This window comes from Trachemys scripta, chromosome 1 (assembly GCF_013100865.1).
Source record: "Trachemys scripta elegans isolate TJP31775 chromosome 1, CAS_Tse_1.0, whole genome shotgun sequence".
NCBI classification, from domain to species: Eukaryota; Metazoa; Chordata; order Testudines; family Emydidae; genus Trachemys; species Trachemys scripta.
The window spans coordinates 304,671,820-304,690,885 of record NC_048298.1 but is presented as its reverse complement, the minus strand read 5'-3'; the positions used below and the strand labels follow the sequence as shown (position 1 = coordinate 304,690,885).

Sequence of the window (19,066 nt, the reverse complement as noted above, 5' to 3'; positions counted from 1 at the left end):
CCCCCCCCCCAGCCATGGCCCCCCAGCCCAGACACCTGCCCCCCTCCCAGAGCTCAGGAATCCAGAGGGAGAAACAGCGTGATGCTCAGTACCAGGCTTGCATGGAGTTTCCTTCGCCGCCCTCTCCTTCCCTCAGGGCATGCTGGGAACTGCAGCTGCCAGGAACCATCTAGCTCCCTCTCTCTCCCCCAAGCAGTGTCTTCTATGTGCAAGCTGGGCTCTACCAGGTCTAGTGGCACCTAGCAGCACTGCAGCTTTTTACTGTGAGGGAAAGGAAATTCTGCATGCACAACAATTTCTGTAAAATTCTGAATTGCCCAGTGGCACAGAATTCCCCCAGGAACATACATTCTGCTCTGCCTGAGGAGATAGAATTTGTCCCATTCCTACCTGCTCAGAAACACACTGAAGCCCGACCCTTCCACGATGAGTGTGACGCAATCGCGAATGAGACAGACGGAATCTCTCTTTCTCACATGCACAACTGCCCATCCTCCCCTACCAGCCTACCAGCGGGGTTTTACATTTCTACTGGCTGCTTCGGTTGCCGGAACCAACCTGCCTGCGCTGCCACTATCTTACCGCTACCGCTCTTGTGGCTTCCTTATGTTTCCCCATCAGAAGTCATTTTTCTGCGGGGAAGCAAAGAAATCTGCAGGGACATTAATTCTGCGCACACACAGTGATGCAGAACTCCCCCAGGAGTATCACATCATAATAAGTGAGGGAAGGCTTGTGGGGAGCTAGAGGTAACCAGGGGTTTCTGGGGGGAAGTGATGTTGCTGTGTGGAAGGAAACAAAGAGAGGGAGGGATTATACGGTGGTGCAAGCTCCATTAGTCCCTTCCCTCCTATTAGTTTGTGTCCCTATCTTTTGTCCATTAGCCCTTGTCCCCACAACAGGTCCTGCTTCTCCCTTTGATCCTGGCCCCCTTCCCCTTGCTCACCTTTCCTGTCTGTAAGGCACTGATTCTGCTAATGCAACCTTCTTCACGCTCTGTGGCCGAGAACTGGCATAGAGAGTAGAGAGCAGTCAGAAGCGGAGACAGAGAAGCTGCCTGCTGAGCAGGTGTTATAGTGGTCTGTGGTGGCAGGCAGGATAAACTGCAGCCCAAACTTCTTGCCCAGAGCCCAGCAGCAGAATGCATGACATTCACTCTGGGCCATGGGAATGCATGAGGAATAGCTTGCATGTATGAGTGTCAAGTGGAGTGTGTGACATTTGGCAAATCTGCGAATGATGAGCCCACTGGGAAGTTGGGACTCTTCCCATTCCTGTGATATAAAATCCCCTTTGCCAGGCATCCCAAGCCATGAAGTAGCAGCTTAAAAATCATGACACTTATGGAAAACCTGTTACTGGGTCAGAACTTAATATTGCCAATCCTGAGTCTCAGGCTGATATGTCTTTCCTGGTAAATTTTACATTTAGGAGGAGAAGGAAGAGATATTTCTGTGAAAGATTAAGAGCCGAATGTGAAAATAAATTCTGAAAGACAAGGGATTATTGAACAGAGGGCAGGCGAGACAGTCTAATGCAAGGATCGGCAACCTTTGGCATGCGCTTGTCCACAGGTTGGCTGATCGTGGCTCCCACTGGCTGCAATTCCAATTGGGGTGGTGGGAAGTGGCGGCCAGCACATCCCTCGGCCCGTGCCGCTTCCTGCAGCCCCCATTGGCCTGGAATGGCGAACCGCGGCCAGTGGGAGCCGCGATCGGCCGAACCTGCGGATGTGGCAGGTAAACAAACCGGCCTGGCGGGCCGCATGCCAAAGGTTGCTGATCCCTGGTCTAATGTGCATGATAAATTTATCATGCACGGCTCTTTAATTTATTTTATGATCTCACACTCACCACATATGAGGAGGCATGTGCATATACAAATGGCCATAAAACTGTGTTCATTAATATTTAATATATATGGGGGGAGTTCTACAAATTGAGAGGAATGTATGACCTTTGTTCACATTTCCTAATATAGTTTGGGTTAATATATCACTGCATCTGTACATGAAATTACTTTTTGACATCAGTAACATGCGCCATCAATTTCAAATGTCCTTATTTTCATAAATAAAAAAACTCAATTGGGTAGATTTCTAAGTAGTAGTGGTGTCTGTGGGAGGTGGGAAAATCTCTAAATCTGTTGAACTAATATCTGAGGGCACTCACTCAATACTTGGAGAAACATCCATTAGCTACTTGTTACTTTGAATACACAGAATAATTGGCTAGTGTCCAGCTGACATCAACGTAATGCCAAGTTGATACCAAGAGAGAACAAATTTGCCCAATGGCAACCTATTATTAAGCACTGTAATGTCTACTTTTTAAGCAGCACTTTTAAGTTTGAGACAGAAACAGGAAACATGCAGCTGGCACAGTTATGTCTCTTTGAAGACTTGCTTTCAGGTGAGTCAGTTATTAGTGTACCTCAACCACTCGGATTATTTTTATCTACATTTCAAGATGAGGAGTGAATTTTTTTTACTCTCTACTCTTGGTTCAGAAGTCTTGTGTTGTACACTGATCATTCTGCTTCTTACATATAGTAGCTGATATCTCTTCTGGGATTTTGTTTTAGTGGAATTGGGACAATAACTTAAATAATTGCATGATATAAAACCACAGTCATACGTCTCTGCTGAAAGGATTTGAATACCTTTTGCACCTATTAAGCCTGAATGAGTGTCCCTTAAGTTTAAGAACCAGATGTTCACAAGTTTCCTTTGCAAGTTATGATATTTATTTAGAGCTTAAACCCAGATATCCTTTTGATAATTTATCATTTTTAAAGCTGAGAAAAACTGGGAGATTGGTAACATTATTTACAGACTGAACAGTCAACATATGGTACAGCAAAACATGTAGATGAGTTGTGAAAGTCTGATAGTTAGATGCCAGTTCAAAAACACTTGGTTTTTGGAACTCGATTCTGAGTTGTAACATATTGGAACTCCTGATGTTTGAAGGTGTTGGTTTTGGCAACAGAGTTATAAAGCTGGTAGATTTTTTTCAATAGAAAATATTTCACAGTTGCAATAAGAGAAACATTTCTACACTTAAGCCAACAAAAATGTGTCAGTTTAATACAGTGTGCACCTCTGTATGCTTCTTAGGTTCTAAAAATCTACAAACAATATGCTGTAATAGGATAATTTTACAAGGAACACAGTGTGACTCGAAAAGCTAAGATATAGGAATGTATCAGAAAGGAAAGGTTACTGTCAGTCTTTAGAATAGAATTTTCTGTACTGATGATCAGTCTTTGCCATCTTTTGACATTTGTTTTTATTCCACTTGTGATTACAGTATAACATTATAATAGTCAAAATGTATATATATCACTGGCTTTGTTTCAGCACTAGTTTTAATAAATTACATGTTTGCCAATTGATTTTAACACTATTAAAGTTTCAGGTTATTGCATATTGGAAAAAATTTATAGTATGAATGGGGCTTGATTTCACAAAGTTAATATAGTTTTATTGCAGTAAAACTATTACCTATAGCAAGTGCTACATCTGGTAGCTAATAAATCAAGCTGTTCTTTATTTTTCCATAACTTAAGAAGAATTTAAGTGACTTGCTCTGAAAAACTATCCAGACTGTTTAGATTATGCCACAGCTTCAGATTTTGGGTAATTTTTAGTACACTTTAGCAAGATCACTTATATAGGTCATTTTATATAGAAGTGTGAAAATAGTTATCAAAACAACAATTTTACCTTCTTAAACTTCTGTTTTGACATTTCACAGATCTGTTTTCACAATGAAATAAAATAGACAAAAGTACTCATTTTCTCAAAACAGAATTGCTGTTTTTAATTTTTTTTAAATGTAAATGAAAAATCCCATATTTGAACTGTGTGATAGTGTTGTGATTATGGAGATCACTATTTAGTGTGTTATAGATTCCTAATTATATTTATATTATGTTTTGTTTACCCCTTGTCAAATAAAATGTATTACTGTGGAATAGACTAAATGGTATAAGTGCACATAATTTACTAATCAAACAGTAATTGAACAGACAAATCAAAGCAATTTAAAAGCTATCAATTTTCAGTTTTATGCTTACTTCAAATTATTCTTAATTTCCTGACTTAATGCTTTCCTGCCTTTATAGCATTAAAGAAAATGAATAATTTATTTTATTTTCTTCCGTGAGAATATGAATTTTTGATACCGGAAAATGGAGTAGAGTTAAATTCTGCCTATATTGAAGCCAATAAGAATTTTGCCATTGACTTCAAAGGGGCCAGGATTTTATCCATGTTGTTTATTTCAAAGAGTACAATAGCCATCTTAAAGTTCATATACTATTGTTTCCTTAATTTTTTTAAAATTACCTATATAATAAAAAAATCCACATTCATGGCATTTAAAGCCAGAAGGGACCATTAGATCATCTAGTCCAGTGGTCTCCAAAGTGGGGGTGCATGCACCCCAGGGGGTGCACAAGAGGAACCTTGGGGGTACGCGGCAGGAGGAGCGCTCTTTTTTTGTTTTGTTTTGTTTTTACTTATGCAGTTTCGGGTGGGAGTCCGGGTTTTGTTTTGTTTTTTGCTTGGTGCGTGCTCAAAAATTTTTTACTGATGGGGTGCACGATCAAAAAAGTTTGGAGACCACTGATCTAGTCTGACCTATGTATCACAGGTCACTTAAATTTCACCCGGTTATCCCTATATTGAGCCAAATAACATATTTGGCTAAAGCATATCTTCCAAAAAGGCATCCAGTCTTGATTTGAAACTTATAAATGTGTGTCTAATTTGAATTTGTCTGGCCAGCCATTGATTCTTCCTATGTCAACTATAGATTAAAGAGCCCTTTAGTATTCAGGTATTTTCCCCCTGTGAAGGTACTTGTACCCAAGTCACCTCTCGATCATCTTTTTTATGAATGAAACAGATTTAACACTCTAAGTCTCTCACTGTAAGGCATGTTGTGGCTCTTTTCTATACTCATTCCAATTTTTCAATATCCTTTTTAAAATGTGGACACTCAAACTGTATGCAGATTTCCAGTATCGATCTCACCAGTGTCGTATACAGAGGTAAAATTACCTCCTTTACTCCTACTTGTTACTTCTCTGGTTATACATCCAAGGATCACATTTGTCCTTTTTGCCACAGCATTCCACTGGGAGCTCATGTTGAGTTACTTATCTGTTGTGACCTCTAAATCCTTTTCAGAGTTGTTGATTTCCTGGCTACAGTCCCCCATTCTGTAGATATGGCCTGCATTGCTTGTTCCTAATTGTGTAACTTTGCATTTGGCTGTATTAAAATGAATTTTGTTTGAATAGGCCCATGTTACCAAATGATCGAGATCACGCCATGTAACTGCCCTGTTATCATTATTTACCACTATCCCAATCTTTGTATCATCTGCAAATTTTATAAACAGTAATTTTATATTTATTTCCTGATCATTGATGAAAATGTTTAATAGGGTTTGGCTTAGTACTGATTCTTGAGGCATCTCACTAGAAACACCACCATTCAATAATGATTCCCTATTGACAACTACTTTCTGAGATCTGTTAGCCAGTTCTTAATGATTTAACATGTGCTCTATTCCAGGGTGGATTGATTTAAATCAAGGAGATTTAAATCAGCAAGTGGAAAGCCTCAATTTAAATAAACTTTCTCATTTGTACTGCCTTTATTTTGTTACCTAGGAGGGTACACTATAACTATATACATTTATTTAAGCAATTATATAGCTTAATATTTTCAGATTCTTATTAATTGGACATCATACTATGTTAGAAAATGGTGAAATATATATATTGGTTATATCCTAGATAATTAACTTTTTGCTCATGATTTATGTCAAGCTCTATTAGGATGGTAACTGGAATTTAAACACACACAACAGCATATAAAATGTATTTTTATTAAACCAAACAAGTCCTTAACACAGTACACAACCTAGTGTGCCATATTTCTAAAACTTGACCTCAAAAGTTAGATGTTTTTCACCTGATTCTTTCTTTATATAGAAAAGCAGCATTTAACTCAAAGTTTTTGATAGAGACTCATGGATTCAGCGTATTTATTTGTTATTTGAGATTATATGTTTTAAGAGATTATAACAAGTTTAGGCCTTAACATATTTTGTATTAAATTCAGATATCATTTTAAGCAGGTTTACTTTAAAAAAGGAAAACTTTAGATAATTTGAATAAAATAAAAAATCTGATTTTTTTATGTACTCTGCTCTATTCTTATTATAAATTCCTGCTTTTTTTTTAAATCAAAATGTGTGGTACTAAGTTAAATATCTAAGTATATTTCTTACAGTTAGTTTATCAACCATACCTGTGATCTCATCAAAGATTTAAAAAGGTTTGTTTGACAAGTCCTATTTTCCATAATACCAAGTTGACTGGCATTAATTATATTCCTCTCCTTTAATGCTTTATAAATTGATTCTTGTATCAGCTTTTCAATTTTTTTTGCCTGGAATTGACAGGATAACCAGCCTTTAGTTATTTGGGTCGAATCCTTACGCATTTTGAATATTGGCACAAAATTAGCACTCTTCCAGTCTTCTGGAATTTCCCTGGTATTTCAAGATTTTTTAATAAATAACATTGTCAGCTAGAGATTTCTTCACCAACTCTTTTAGAACTCTTGGGTTCAAGTTATCCAAGCCTGCTGATTTAAAAATGTTTATTCCTCATAGATGTAAACATCCTCCTCAGTTACTAATGAACTGTAATCCTCATATCTTTTGTCATCCTAATATGGTGTCCTTATATCATTCTGCTTCTTTCCAAATATGGAACCGAAATATTTATTGAACACTTTTGCTATTTCTGCATCACTATTAACAGTTTTACCATCTCCGACTAGTAATTGTCCTATATCGTTGTTAGGATTTCTTTTGTTCTTACTATACTTAAAGAAAACTCCTTATTGTCCTTAGTCCTACCAGCCATGTTTTTTCCCTGATGGCTTTAGCTTCCCATATCAATTTTCGACATTTCATAATTTCTAATTTATATTGATTGCTATCTATTTTCCCCTGTCAAGGCTCCTTCCCCACTCTGAACTTTAGGGTACAGATGTGGGGGCCTGCATGAAAACTTCTAAGCTTAATTACCAGCTTAGATCTGGTCCGCTGCCACCACTCCCAATGTGCTAATTCCCTTCCCTGGGTAGTCTTGAGAGACTCTTCACCAATTCCCTGGTGAATATAGATCCAAACCCCTCGGATCTAAAAACAAGGAAAAATCAATCAGGTTCTTAAAAAGAAGGCTTTTAATTAAAGAAAAAGGTAAAAATCATCTCTGTAAAATCAGGATGGAAAATAACTTTACAGGGTAATCAAACTTAAAGGGCCCAGAGGAACACCCTCTAGCCTTAGGTTCAAAGTTACAGCAAACAGAGGTAAACACCCTAGTAAAAGATACATTTACAAGTTGAGAAAACAAAGATAAAACTAACATTCCTTGCCTGGCTGTTTACTTACAAGTTTGAAATATGAGAGACTTGTTCAGAAAGATTTGGAGAGCATGGATTGAGGTCTGGTCCCTCTCAGTCCAAGAGCAAACAACGACCAAAAACAAGGAGCACAAACAAAAGCCTTCCCCCCACCAAGATTTGAAAGTATCTTGTCCCCTTATTGGTCCTTTGGGTCAGGTGTCAGCCAGGTTACCTGAGCTTCTTAACCCTTTACAGATAAAAGGATTTTGGTGTCTCTGGCCAGGAGGGATTATAGTATGGTACACAGGAGGGCTGTTACCCTTCCCTTTATAGTTACGACACCCCCTTTTTGCATTTGTTACACATTACTCTTGTAGTTGATACGTTTGTTACAGTTCAGGGCAAGTGCACCTTTATTTCCCCTCCCTACTCCCTTGAGGGCACCTACTCTTGGCTTGGGGCTCCTCAGCTGTCACCTCTCTTGGGGGGGAAACCCATGTCACTCTCTCTCCTGATGGAGTGTTTTTAGGCTGCACAGTTCCTTGCTTGTACTGTAATATTCCTGGCAAACTAGACTACGTAAACAGGCCAGCATCTGTGTTTTGCATTCTCTCTAAAGGGTATGCACAGCTGTAATTGCATTAACAAGTTACCACACAGCTCTTTATAAGCAAGCACACTTATTCCTAAGCTGTTTTTAATGTTTTCTCTGTAATGCTTTTAATCAAAGAACCTACAGGCATGCTAATAAGCTTACTAGAGATTTCCTGCCAACTTCAACAGGGGCTCTTGTAGGAGTCAGTCCTTCAAACCCCACCAATGGGTTTTCCTGTGGTTACCAGTTGATAACAGCTTTAGCTCAGAAATAGCACACCCATGAATAGGTTACTCTTTCCTTTATAAAGCTTGGGCCTTTGATCTTGAGACTCCAGAAACAAGTAATCAGCAGATAATGGTCCTCTCCTCAGAACATAGCTTCAAAAGACTGTGTTGTGTATAACTGAAGGTGGGGAATTTGCTTTCACCTGCCCTTAGAGATTCTCCAGGCAAACCACTTGACATGGTCCCAAAAGTCAATTCTCGTCTGGTACATTATTCAGTGTAATCCTTTAAAGTTCATAACACTTCTCAGGGCTCACATCATTACATCTGCCCACCTAATGAGGTTGCATACAATCCCAGCCCACAATAATACATAACTTTTGCCTTTAATGCAATGGACTCCAAAGTTACTTAAACTTAATTCAGTAAAGTTTTTCAAGGATATTGGAGGAAATTGCCATATCTGTCACATCTAGGGTGGCCAATTTTGCTTGGATGTTTTCCTGGAGGATTCATATGCAACATAATCTTTAATGAAACATTAATCTTTAATTCCTGGAGACTCCAGAACAATCCTGGAGGGTTGGCAACCCTACACAGCTTTCACTTTACTTTGGAACCAGTTTAGACTTTTAGCCAATATTGTCTTGATTGCGGAATCATGGCTTTTTGGCCATTTAATAAACTTCTTCTTTAAAAACTTCCAATTTTCATTCATTTTTTTTATATGTACATTTTTCCTTCCAATGAATTTTGCTCATAATTTTCATTGGTTTGGGAAAATCAGCCCTTTTGAAGCACCAGGTATTTATACTGGGCCAGTCCTCTGTTTGCCTGTATTGAGAGTAATCAGAGAATGATCCTTGATCCCTAGGCAACCACCAACTTCTAGTTCAGTGATTAGTTCATCTTTGTCAGTCATAATGAGGTTCACAGTAGTTACCTCATGTTGGGTGTAATATGTCTTGTGTTAGAAAATTAAAATCTATAATGTTCAGAAACTTGAATGATATTTTACTACTGGCTACATGAGACGTTCAGCTTCTGTCTCCTATATTGAAGTCCATCATAACACAGTATTAGTTTCCACATACTACAGACAGGTGCTTCAGGAGTATCTCATCCTATTTTCTGGTTGAATGTAGTAGTCTATAACAGAACCCCACCAGTACTCCCTCTTGGGCTTTGTTAGTTAGCATATTGATACACATGTATTCAAGATCTTGTGATTCTGAGTTATCAATAACTCTAAAACAGGTAATGGTGTCTTTAAAGTAAAGTCCCCCCTCACATACACCTCTTTTACCCACTATATCCTTCCTGAACAGGTTATACGTAGTGATTTTTAATATTCCAGTCATGCAAATCATCCTGCCAGGTTGCAGTAATACCAAATATATCAAATTTCTTCTCTTCCATGAGAATTTCCAATTCTTGTTACCCAGACTCCTAACATTGGTATGCAAGTAACTTTTAATATACATACATATTTTTTTCCGATGCTTTATTACACTTCTGTGATTAAACTGTTTCCCCAAAAACAAAAGTTGTTTTAATTGACAGTTTAGTATTGTAACACATACTTTGCAACTATTCCTGATTTTCAGAACCCCTTCATCTGTATTTTGTCCTCCCTCCTCTCATTTGTCAGTCATTTCTACTCCTAAATGCAAAACCTCACTGAATCACATTAATTTTGCTTTTTAAACATAATTTAGTTTAACTTTGATTTTTTTTAAAGCTTTCTATTAATTTCCATTTCAGATAAGGAATAATGTTACAGTGTGCTAGAGTAAGAAAGGCAAATTAGTATTGAATTCTTGCTCATTTGTATTTACAGAATAACGAATTATATACAATGGGCTTATACTCTGCATTTTTGTGTGCGGCAATATAGATTTTTGCACAGCAAACTCAGGTTATATTTCTATTTCGCTGCCAAATTCAGAAATGAAAAATTAGTTCCAGGTTGTCTTTTCGCTAAAAACTTTTGTGTTTGTGGATGTGCAAATCATGAACTTGTTTTCTTCTCAGCTTCTAGAAAGCTTAAATCCAAACCCTAGAACCAGCTGTGCCCCTTTCCTACTTCTCCCCTCTCTCCCAGCTTTCTACTCCTCCCAAAAACATATTCAGCAAGGCTTTTAATACTTTTCTTTCCTTGTTCCTTTTTTTAATCCATTTTCTGAGATGGTGGTATACTGAAATGTATCTGATGTGACCAAATTGATCATTTATTCTGAATTTCATAGAATATTTGCTTAGAATGTGATGCAGTCCACTGAACGAATTCCTTTGACTTCAATAGATTTTGGAACAGGCCCCCGAATCAATAGACTGGTTTATATGTCTATTTTCCTATATTTACTTGGCACCTTCCAGGTATGTAGCAGAGTTCAAGTCAACTTCATGGATTGGAAAACAGTTCTGTCAATGAGTCTTGATGTTCTCCAGTCGCAGTTGAACAGCAAGATCGTATTTTTCTGTGCATGTTCTGAGTATTTATTGAAGTGAATGGAAACATTTGCATAGAACTTGAAATGATATATTGCCTTTTGTCTATATATCCACTTGTTTTAAAAACAAACGCACAAACAAACCACAATTTGTAAATTAGGTAGTCATTATTTGGGTTTTAGGAATTATTTATCTGAAACGTTTGAGCAATGTTGACAAATATCTATTTCAGAACACCGAAGTATAATATAATGCTGAATTTTACATAAATAGTACATTCAAAGTAAACTCGTTGTCCAACTTGGGGATTTTAAAGACTTTCCTTTTTTCTTTTGATTTAGTTCTTCATAAGGGAGAGAGGTTTAACTCTAAGATATGGGCAGTGAAGGATTACAAAGACAAGATAAAATAGTGAAGATGCTTATACTATTATTAGTGTATTTGGTAAGTAAATAATGAGAACTTCCTTTTCTTCATCATGAATGTTGGAAAATAATTGCATAAACTAGTGAGGTGGAGTAATTTTATATATATTTAATACAACTATTAATATATAGAATGCAGTGTTTTGAGAATATCAGTTTAAGTCAATGACAATTAGTTAAAAACAACAAGGAGTCTGGTGGCACCTTAAAGACTAACAGATTTATTTGGGCATAAGCTTTCGTGAGTAAAAACCTCACTTCTTCGGATGCATAGAGATGTGAGGTTTTTACTCACGAAAGCTTATGCCCAAATAAATCTGTTAGTCTTTAAGGTGCCACCAGACTCCTTGTTGTTTTTGTAGATACAGACTAACACGGCTACCCCCTGATACTTGACAATTAGTTATACATTCTTCCAGTTTAAAAGTTACTCTATTCAAATTACATGTGACACATCTTTCCATCCCACTCTTCTGCCCCTCAAAAATCCACCTCTCTTTGAATATGCCCACATGAAGGATGGTTTGGTTGGGCAGAATAAAACATATATGAATTTAGTGCTTGTGCAACATGTCAGTCTATTGACTTCTGAAGTTGGAGCAAGATCCCCAGGGTTACGTGTAAGTACATCATTGATCATCTCTCAGTGCAAGGTGCCAGATTTAAGGCATAGGAGTCAAGTACTCTATTTATGTAGAAAACAGCAACAGCACAATTGGCAACAATGCAAGCTTCCACTGCCATATCAGTGTGCCTGAACTCTGACCCAGAGAGACAATCTGTAGGAATGAAGGTAGTTCAGTATCCATAGCAGATTCATGCTTTGGCCTTACTACTGAAACTACCAAACAGGGTGATAACTTAGTGGCAACTGTGATGTGATGTGGATGCCCTTCTACTTGGAACTAGACTGACAACAAAATCATCTTCCAGAATGTGCTTTTGATAAAAGTGATTAACTGGGCCTTAGTCATTTTATCAAAAAAGTGTGTGCACTTGAGACAGAATGGTAAATGTACTGAGTTTGATGCTGCAGTAGGATTTGCTCATGGGGACCCTTGCATCTCTGCAGGGTCCCACTGATTTTACTGAGACTCTGTATTGGTATTTCTGCTTGTGGTACAGATTGCAGCATCAAAGGCGTAGTTTCTAGCTTGGTCAGAAGCTGTACTCAGAAAGCATGGAAGGTAGAAATTGCATCTCTATGTGTATTTAATGTATTAAGCAAGAAAATAATTGTGTGACTATTGGTGCAAATTTAAAAAAAAAACTTTTTGAAGTGTTCATCCTAAACTCTGGGTGCCATTGAAAATCTCTTTAAAAATGTATACTTAAATATACAGATTCTATTCTTTTTCCCAGATTACAAAACCCAGATACACAGATGGTTTAAATAACTGAAGCCCACTCTTGCAATTTAGAACAAATTAGAGGTATAAAAATATAGGCCAACATTTTCAAAAATGGGTGCCTGAAGTTAGGATCTAAAACCATATTTAAACACCTAAACAAGTTGCCTGACTCTTTTTTTCTCAAAAGTACCAGTCCCCCACAAGTCCTACTGAAGTCAGTGGGAGCTGCTGGGTGTTGAGCACTTTTGAAAATCAGACCACTTATTTAGGCATATTATTTAGGCAGTATGAATTCAGGAGCCCAACGTTACATACCCATATTTGAAAATTTTGGCCATATTCTAGAAAGATATTTCCAGGGAGATGGCATTAACTGAACCATCTTGTTTACAGAAAAGACCTTTTTTCAAAGTGAATTTAAAATAATAAATTATTATTTTAATATAATTTGTAAGTAGTATTAAGTAATAAGATTTGTGTTGGGTTAAAGTAGATATAATTATTACATTCTATTTTAATTAATTTTATAAGATTGTATAGTGTTTAAAATCTATTATTTGGCCTAGATGTAGATGTCCAGATTAACTGTAAAGCATTATTGCTATTTTCTTTTAACTATTTGTTTTTTTTTAAGTTGAGTAAAGTAATTTGTGAGACGGGAGATTGTAGAGAGCAAGAGTTCAGGGACCATGCTGGAAACTGTATCCTCTGCAAACAGTGTGGACCTGGAATGGAGCTGTCAAAGGTATGTATGGAATATACTGTCATGTGACCCTTTCTTGATTTTTTTCCCCACAAATATGGTTACATGTATGGTTAAAATAATCAATATCAGTTTATGCATGAAAGAATTTTTATGGGTTCAGCTTGTTGTCCACATATATCCTTTTTTAAAAGTATGTAACTTTTAGTTCCTATACGTAACCCAAGCCTATATGGTTCAGAAAATAGTGATACCATGCAGTACCCAAACAGCAATGATTAAGGCAATTTAATCAGGAACCATAAACACTAAACTGATTTTTAAAGACATCAGAATTTTTTTCTCCCTCATTGCACTACAGCATAAGAGCGTTTGGGTGCCTTACCTGCAGGGCTTTGGAGCGGAGCCCGGAGCTGGAGCGCGGAGCAGCTCCGGAGCAGTGGAGCTGCAGGTTTTTGCCTGGAGCTGGAGTGGAGCCGGAGCACAGCTCCAAAGCCCTGCTTACCTGTGCATTTCTTATCTCAACACATTTGGATTTTTTTCAAGTGTAACCTGGTGTCTGGGTTTCCTGAGTTTATAATGCTTGATTGTGGGATAGTTACAATATCTCTCTAATATTTTTTTACTTGTAAATTACTGATAAATACTATCAACCTAACTCCATTTTTAACATCCTTTTTCTCTGGGAATTTCCTTAGTTTTTAAAAATTGAATACAAACACTGGGTTTCTTGTTTAAAGAGAATGCTACCGTGTGATATTTCCAATGGATTTGAAGATATGATATATATTACAAATCTTAAAGCATGTTTTAAAAATTTAACTTTTAAGGATGAATTCACCAGTACATAAAAACAAGATAAAGCAGCCAGGTTCCACTAGTTGGTTAAACCATATTTATAGCTGCTTTTCTTGATAACACAAAGCAAGTAGTGCGTACTGGTGTATCAGGATCTTAATTTGCAATTGACTTACTGATTTAGAGCACTATCCATGAGACCTGCACAGTCCCTGAGTCCCAGTGTCACTATGCTTTGAGTAACCCCAGCAGTGCTGCCTCAGTTCCTCCAGCAGTGCTGCCTCAATGCTTCTATTTTCCAGTGCATTCAGCTGCAATATCCAGCCACCTGCCTCAAGGGGTGGAGGAACTTGATGGGGCCAGTGGTGAAAGAGAACAGTCCCAGCAACGAGGGAGGGAGAGACTTGCTGAGGGACATCATGCAGCTCCTCCCCCACCTTCCCCGGGAGTCTCTGGCATCAATTGGCCAGCTGGGGGGAGGGGTGCTGATTAGCCAGCATTCCCCATCTCCCAGGATTTATCTTGGAGCAGGGGCCATGTGGAGCCTCTTTCAGCTCTGTTCTAGCAACTGTAATAAGAATTCCCCTGTGTGTGTGTGTGTGTGTGTGTGTGTGTATAGCACATGAGGCAGTGTGCTTTAGTGCATGGTCTTGCAAATCCGTACTCATGTGAGTAGTCTTATTGAAGTAGTTGACTTGAATAGGACTTTGTGTGAGAAAATGTTTGCAGGATTGGTCTCAGATTATGATCTCTTTGCAGCATGTTACGTCATCTTCTGTGATTTTTTTTTTTACAGAGCTATGCACAAATCTGACACTTTATACATTATATTATACATTTTTAAAACAAATTCATTATTAATGTGACCATTACTACTCTATTTTATATAGTGCAATAGGTGTACTTGCCGCTTAAAAGGCAAATAAAAAAGACAAATTCCTGCTGTAATGAGTGTACAATCTAATGTAGGTTTAACAAAGAAAACTATAAACAAAAATAGGATGGCCCTGGCTTATGACAGTAAATAGATCAACCTGTATGGTTTTGTTATATATTCTTTCAAGTAGTTCCAAATGCTCAGGAGAGGCAATTAGTTTAGTGATGAACAAGTTACTGTAACTGTCTGTTTGTACATATGCATTATGACATTAACCATTCACTAACTGTATCAGTAAGCTTCATCAATACATTTAATTGTAACTAAATTATACAAATACATTAGAAGCAAGAGATAGACAAAGAATAGAGTAGGCCCATTAATCAATGAGGATGGGAAGACAGCAATAGAAAATGCAGCAGTGGCCTGTGCCAAATGCCTCTTTTGTTTTAGTTTTCACCAAAAAGGTTAGCAGTGATCTTACAACTAACATTCTACCCTGTTTACACTGATGTTCACTATAAGTTAAGAATTACTTAGACAAGTTAGGCTTTGTTTACACTAGCAAGTTCTTGCGCAGTAAAGCAGCTTTCTGCTATGTAACTCCCGAGATGTACACACTGCCAAGCCACTAGTGCGCAGAAACTGCGCAGTTGCAGCACTGTAAAAATACCACCCCGATGAGAGGCATACAGCTTTCTGTGCCGGGGCTACAGCGCCACAGGGCCAGTGTAGACACCCTGGTCGATTACAGCACTACGATTGGCCTCCGGGAGGTGTCCCACAATACCTGTTCTTGCCTCTCTGGTCATCGGTTTGAACTCTACTGCCCTGTCCTCAGGTGACCAACTGTAAGCCCCACTCCTTAAATTCCTAGGGAATTTTGACAGTCCCCTTCCTGTTTGCTTGGTGACGTGTGCACTGTTCTCAGCGCATCTTTCCAGGTGATCATGCCTGCTGCACGCACCAGACGATCCCCCGCTTGGAGCAATGCTGAGCTGCTGGATCTCATCAGCATTTGGGAGAGGAGGCTGTCCAGTCCCAGCTGTGCTCCAGTCATAGGAATTATGATACCTACGGACAGATTTCATGATGCATGACAGAAAGGGATCATGACTGGGACACACTGCAGTGCAGGGTCAAATTGAAGGAACTGCAGAACGCCCACCACAAGGTGCAGGAGGCAAACAGCCACTCCAGAGCTGCGCCCATGAGCTGCCGATTCTACAAAGAGCTGGATTCGATACTCGGTGGCAACCCCACCTCCACTGCGAAAGCCACTGTGGACACTTCGGTGGCTCACATGCCAGTCAAGAGTGGACCGAGCCAAGAAGAGGAAATCTTGGATGAGGAGGGGGAGGGGGACCTATAGGCAGAGGACGATTCAGAGGTCAGACTTGCATGTAGCCAGGAGCTCTTCTCTACCCCAGAGGAGGCTAGCCAGTCACAGCTGTTGGAGCTTGGCGAAGAGCAAAAAGGAGAGGAGGCCCCTGGTAAGTGGTTTTGATTTTGGGAATTGCTGAATCAAGTTGTTGTGGACAGGAGGGTTGCAGAAAGCAGGCTTGTGTCTGTATGATGCGCGTACCACTACATATCTAGTCTGAGTGATGGAACAGGGTGTTGATTGACTCCCTCACTTCATAGGAATCTGCCTCAGAGATCTCCTCAAAACTCTCATGGAGATACTGGGCAATCTGCTGCCGCAGGTTCTTTGACCAAGCTGCTTTGTTTCTTACCCCATTAAGGGTAACTTTCCCACGCCACTGTGCCATCACTCGGGGGGGACCATTGCTGCACACAGGTGAGCTGCATAAGGGCCAGGGCAGAAGCCACAGTCTTGGAGAAGACCCTTCCCTGATTCCTTGCTCACCCTCAGCAATGAGATATCTTCTACAATTAACACAGCCTGTGGAAAATGTGGGGACAGTAATGATTATAAGGCCTCTCACCTATAATGTGGGCTCTCCCCAAGAGCCATGCATACAGTACGGTACGGGAACACTGATTGCCCCTGCAGTTACTCATCATTTTGAGGGTCTTGTTGCTCATGTGTGCTTGCCTGGGGTAAGCTAGTTAGTGACAGGTATGTGAATAGTTCCTGTGTTTTAAATCACTGAACGAGTGGTCTCTGTGTTGCAAACAATACTGCTTCTGTAAAATGTTGCATTTTGGCTTCACAGTTACGACCTGCACAGAATTAGAAAGTGGCCACGAAGAACTAAAGAGGACTTTCTGCGTGATGTCATGATGCACTCCGCAGCCGAAAACCAAGAATTGAGGGAGTGGTGGGACAGCAAGAAGAGGGACCGAAAGGAGAATGCAGTGTGCAAGAATGAAGCCGTGGAGTGGCTCTTAAATGTTATGGAGCGCCAAGTGCTACTAACACTGCAAACCGAGCAGCTCCACGCCCACGCTCCCCTGCAGTTGCTGTCGAAAAACTCTTTCCCATGCGCCCTCCAGACACTACCAACACACTCTTATCAACCTCCTAGCTTCATTCTGTTCCCCTCCTGTCCGTCACAGTCTAGCCCTGTGGACTCCCAGTACTCACTGCACTCAACACCCATCCCTCTGCAGTTTAGCTCTGATGAAGTACAGTACCCGCTGCACTGTACTCCAAAGGACAAGGTTGCATATGATACCTGGACGTACACAAATCTTTTAAAAAGCAACAGAGGGTCCTGTGGCACCTTTGAGACTAACAGAAGTATTGGGAGCGTAAGCTTTCGTGGGTAAGAACCTCACTTCTTCAGATGCAAGTAATGGAAATCTCCAGAGGCAGGTATTTGCAAATTTGACACCATCAGATCAGGATTAAACAAAGACTGTGAATGGCTATCCAACTACAGAAGCAGTTTCTCCTCCCTTGGTGTTCACACCTCAACTGCTAGCAGAGCACCTCACCCTCCCTGATTGAACTAACCTCGTTATCTCCATACTGATTTATACCTGCCTCTGGAGATTTCCATTACTTGCATCTGAAGAAGTGAGGTTCTTACCCACGAAAGCTTATGCTCCCAATACTTCTGTTAGTCTCAAAGGTGCCACAGGACCCTCTGTTGATTTTTACAGATTCAGACTAACACGGCTACCCCTCTGATACTTGACAAATCTTTTACTGTCCCAGGACCCACCTCCTACTGGTACCCTCCCTTCCCCCATCTCCCACAATGCTGATGTGATTTTTTGTTTGTGTCCCTCCTCCGGTTGTTATTTTTTAATAAAAGAATTGTTTTGGTTTGAAAGCAATCTTTATTCCATTAATTGAAAGCAAACAGAGCCCTGCAAAGTAATAGGCAATTTTCTTAAACCTTCACAGGGCTGCAGTAATCACAATCACCTCCTAACATTACAAGCACTGTACTCCTGAGCATAGAAACAAATATTAGTGGTTTTCAGCTTCAAATTGCTGCCTCAAGACCTCCCTGATCCTTATGGCCCTGCGCTGTGCCACTCTAGGCCTGGTCTCTGGTTGTTCAAATTCACCTCCAGGCACTGAGCCTCAGCGGTCCAGCCCTGAGTGGACCTTTCATCCTTCCCTTCACAAATATTATGGAGCCGTACATCATGCGGCTATAAGCATAGGAATATTGTCATCGGCCAGGTCCAGCCTCCCATATAGGCAGCGCCAGCGAGCCTTTAAACAGCCAAAAGCACACTCAATAGTCATTCTGCACTTGCTCAGCCTGTTGTTGAACAGCTCCTTGCTGCTGTCAAACTTCCCCATGTATGGCTTCATAAGCCACGGCATTAAGGGGTAGGCAGGGTCTCCCAGGATCACAGTGGGCATTTTGATTTCCCCTACGGTGATCTTCTGGTCTGGGAAGAAAGTCACTGCTTGCAGCTTCCTGAACAGGGCAGTGTTCCGAAAGATGAATGCGTCACGCACCTTTACGGACCAGCCTGCATTAATGTCTGTGAAATGCCCACAGTGATCCACAAGCAACAGGAGAACCATAGAGAAATACCCCTTCCGATTAATGTACTTGGTGACCAGGTGGTCTGGTGCCAGAATTGAAATATGCGTGCCATCTATCGCCCCTCTGCAGTTAGGGAAGCCCATTTGTGCAAAGCCATCCACAATGTCACGCACGTTGCTCACAGTCACAGTCTTTCAGAGCAGGATGCGATCAATGGCCCTGCACACTTCCATCAACATGAGTCCAATGGTCAACTTTCCCACTCCGAACTGGTTAG

General features: G+C 39.8%; 1 protein-coding gene across 6 annotated transcripts in view; it reads left to right on the top strand.

The window, feature by feature from the left end:
• Positions 1-19,066, top strand: part of TNFRSF19 (TNF receptor superfamily member 19) — a 116,381-nt gene that overhangs the window by 9,633 nt on the left and 87,682 nt on the right. For 3 of the 6 annotated variants that reach the window (XM_034758748.1, XM_034758750.1, XM_034758749.1), the window contains 2 exons: positions 11,056-11,158; positions 13,126-13,236. The exons of 2 other annotated variants lie outside the window; for them this stretch is intronic. In XM_034758748.1, coding sequence (XP_034614639.1) covers positions 11,090-11,158; positions 13,126-13,236 — 180 coding nt within the window. In that variant the 5' untranslated portion in view covers positions 11,056-11,089. The remainder of the gene's footprint in view (positions 1-11,055; positions 11,159-13,125; positions 13,237-19,066) is intronic. One more of the 6 variants, XM_034758751.1, reaches the window with a different exon arrangement.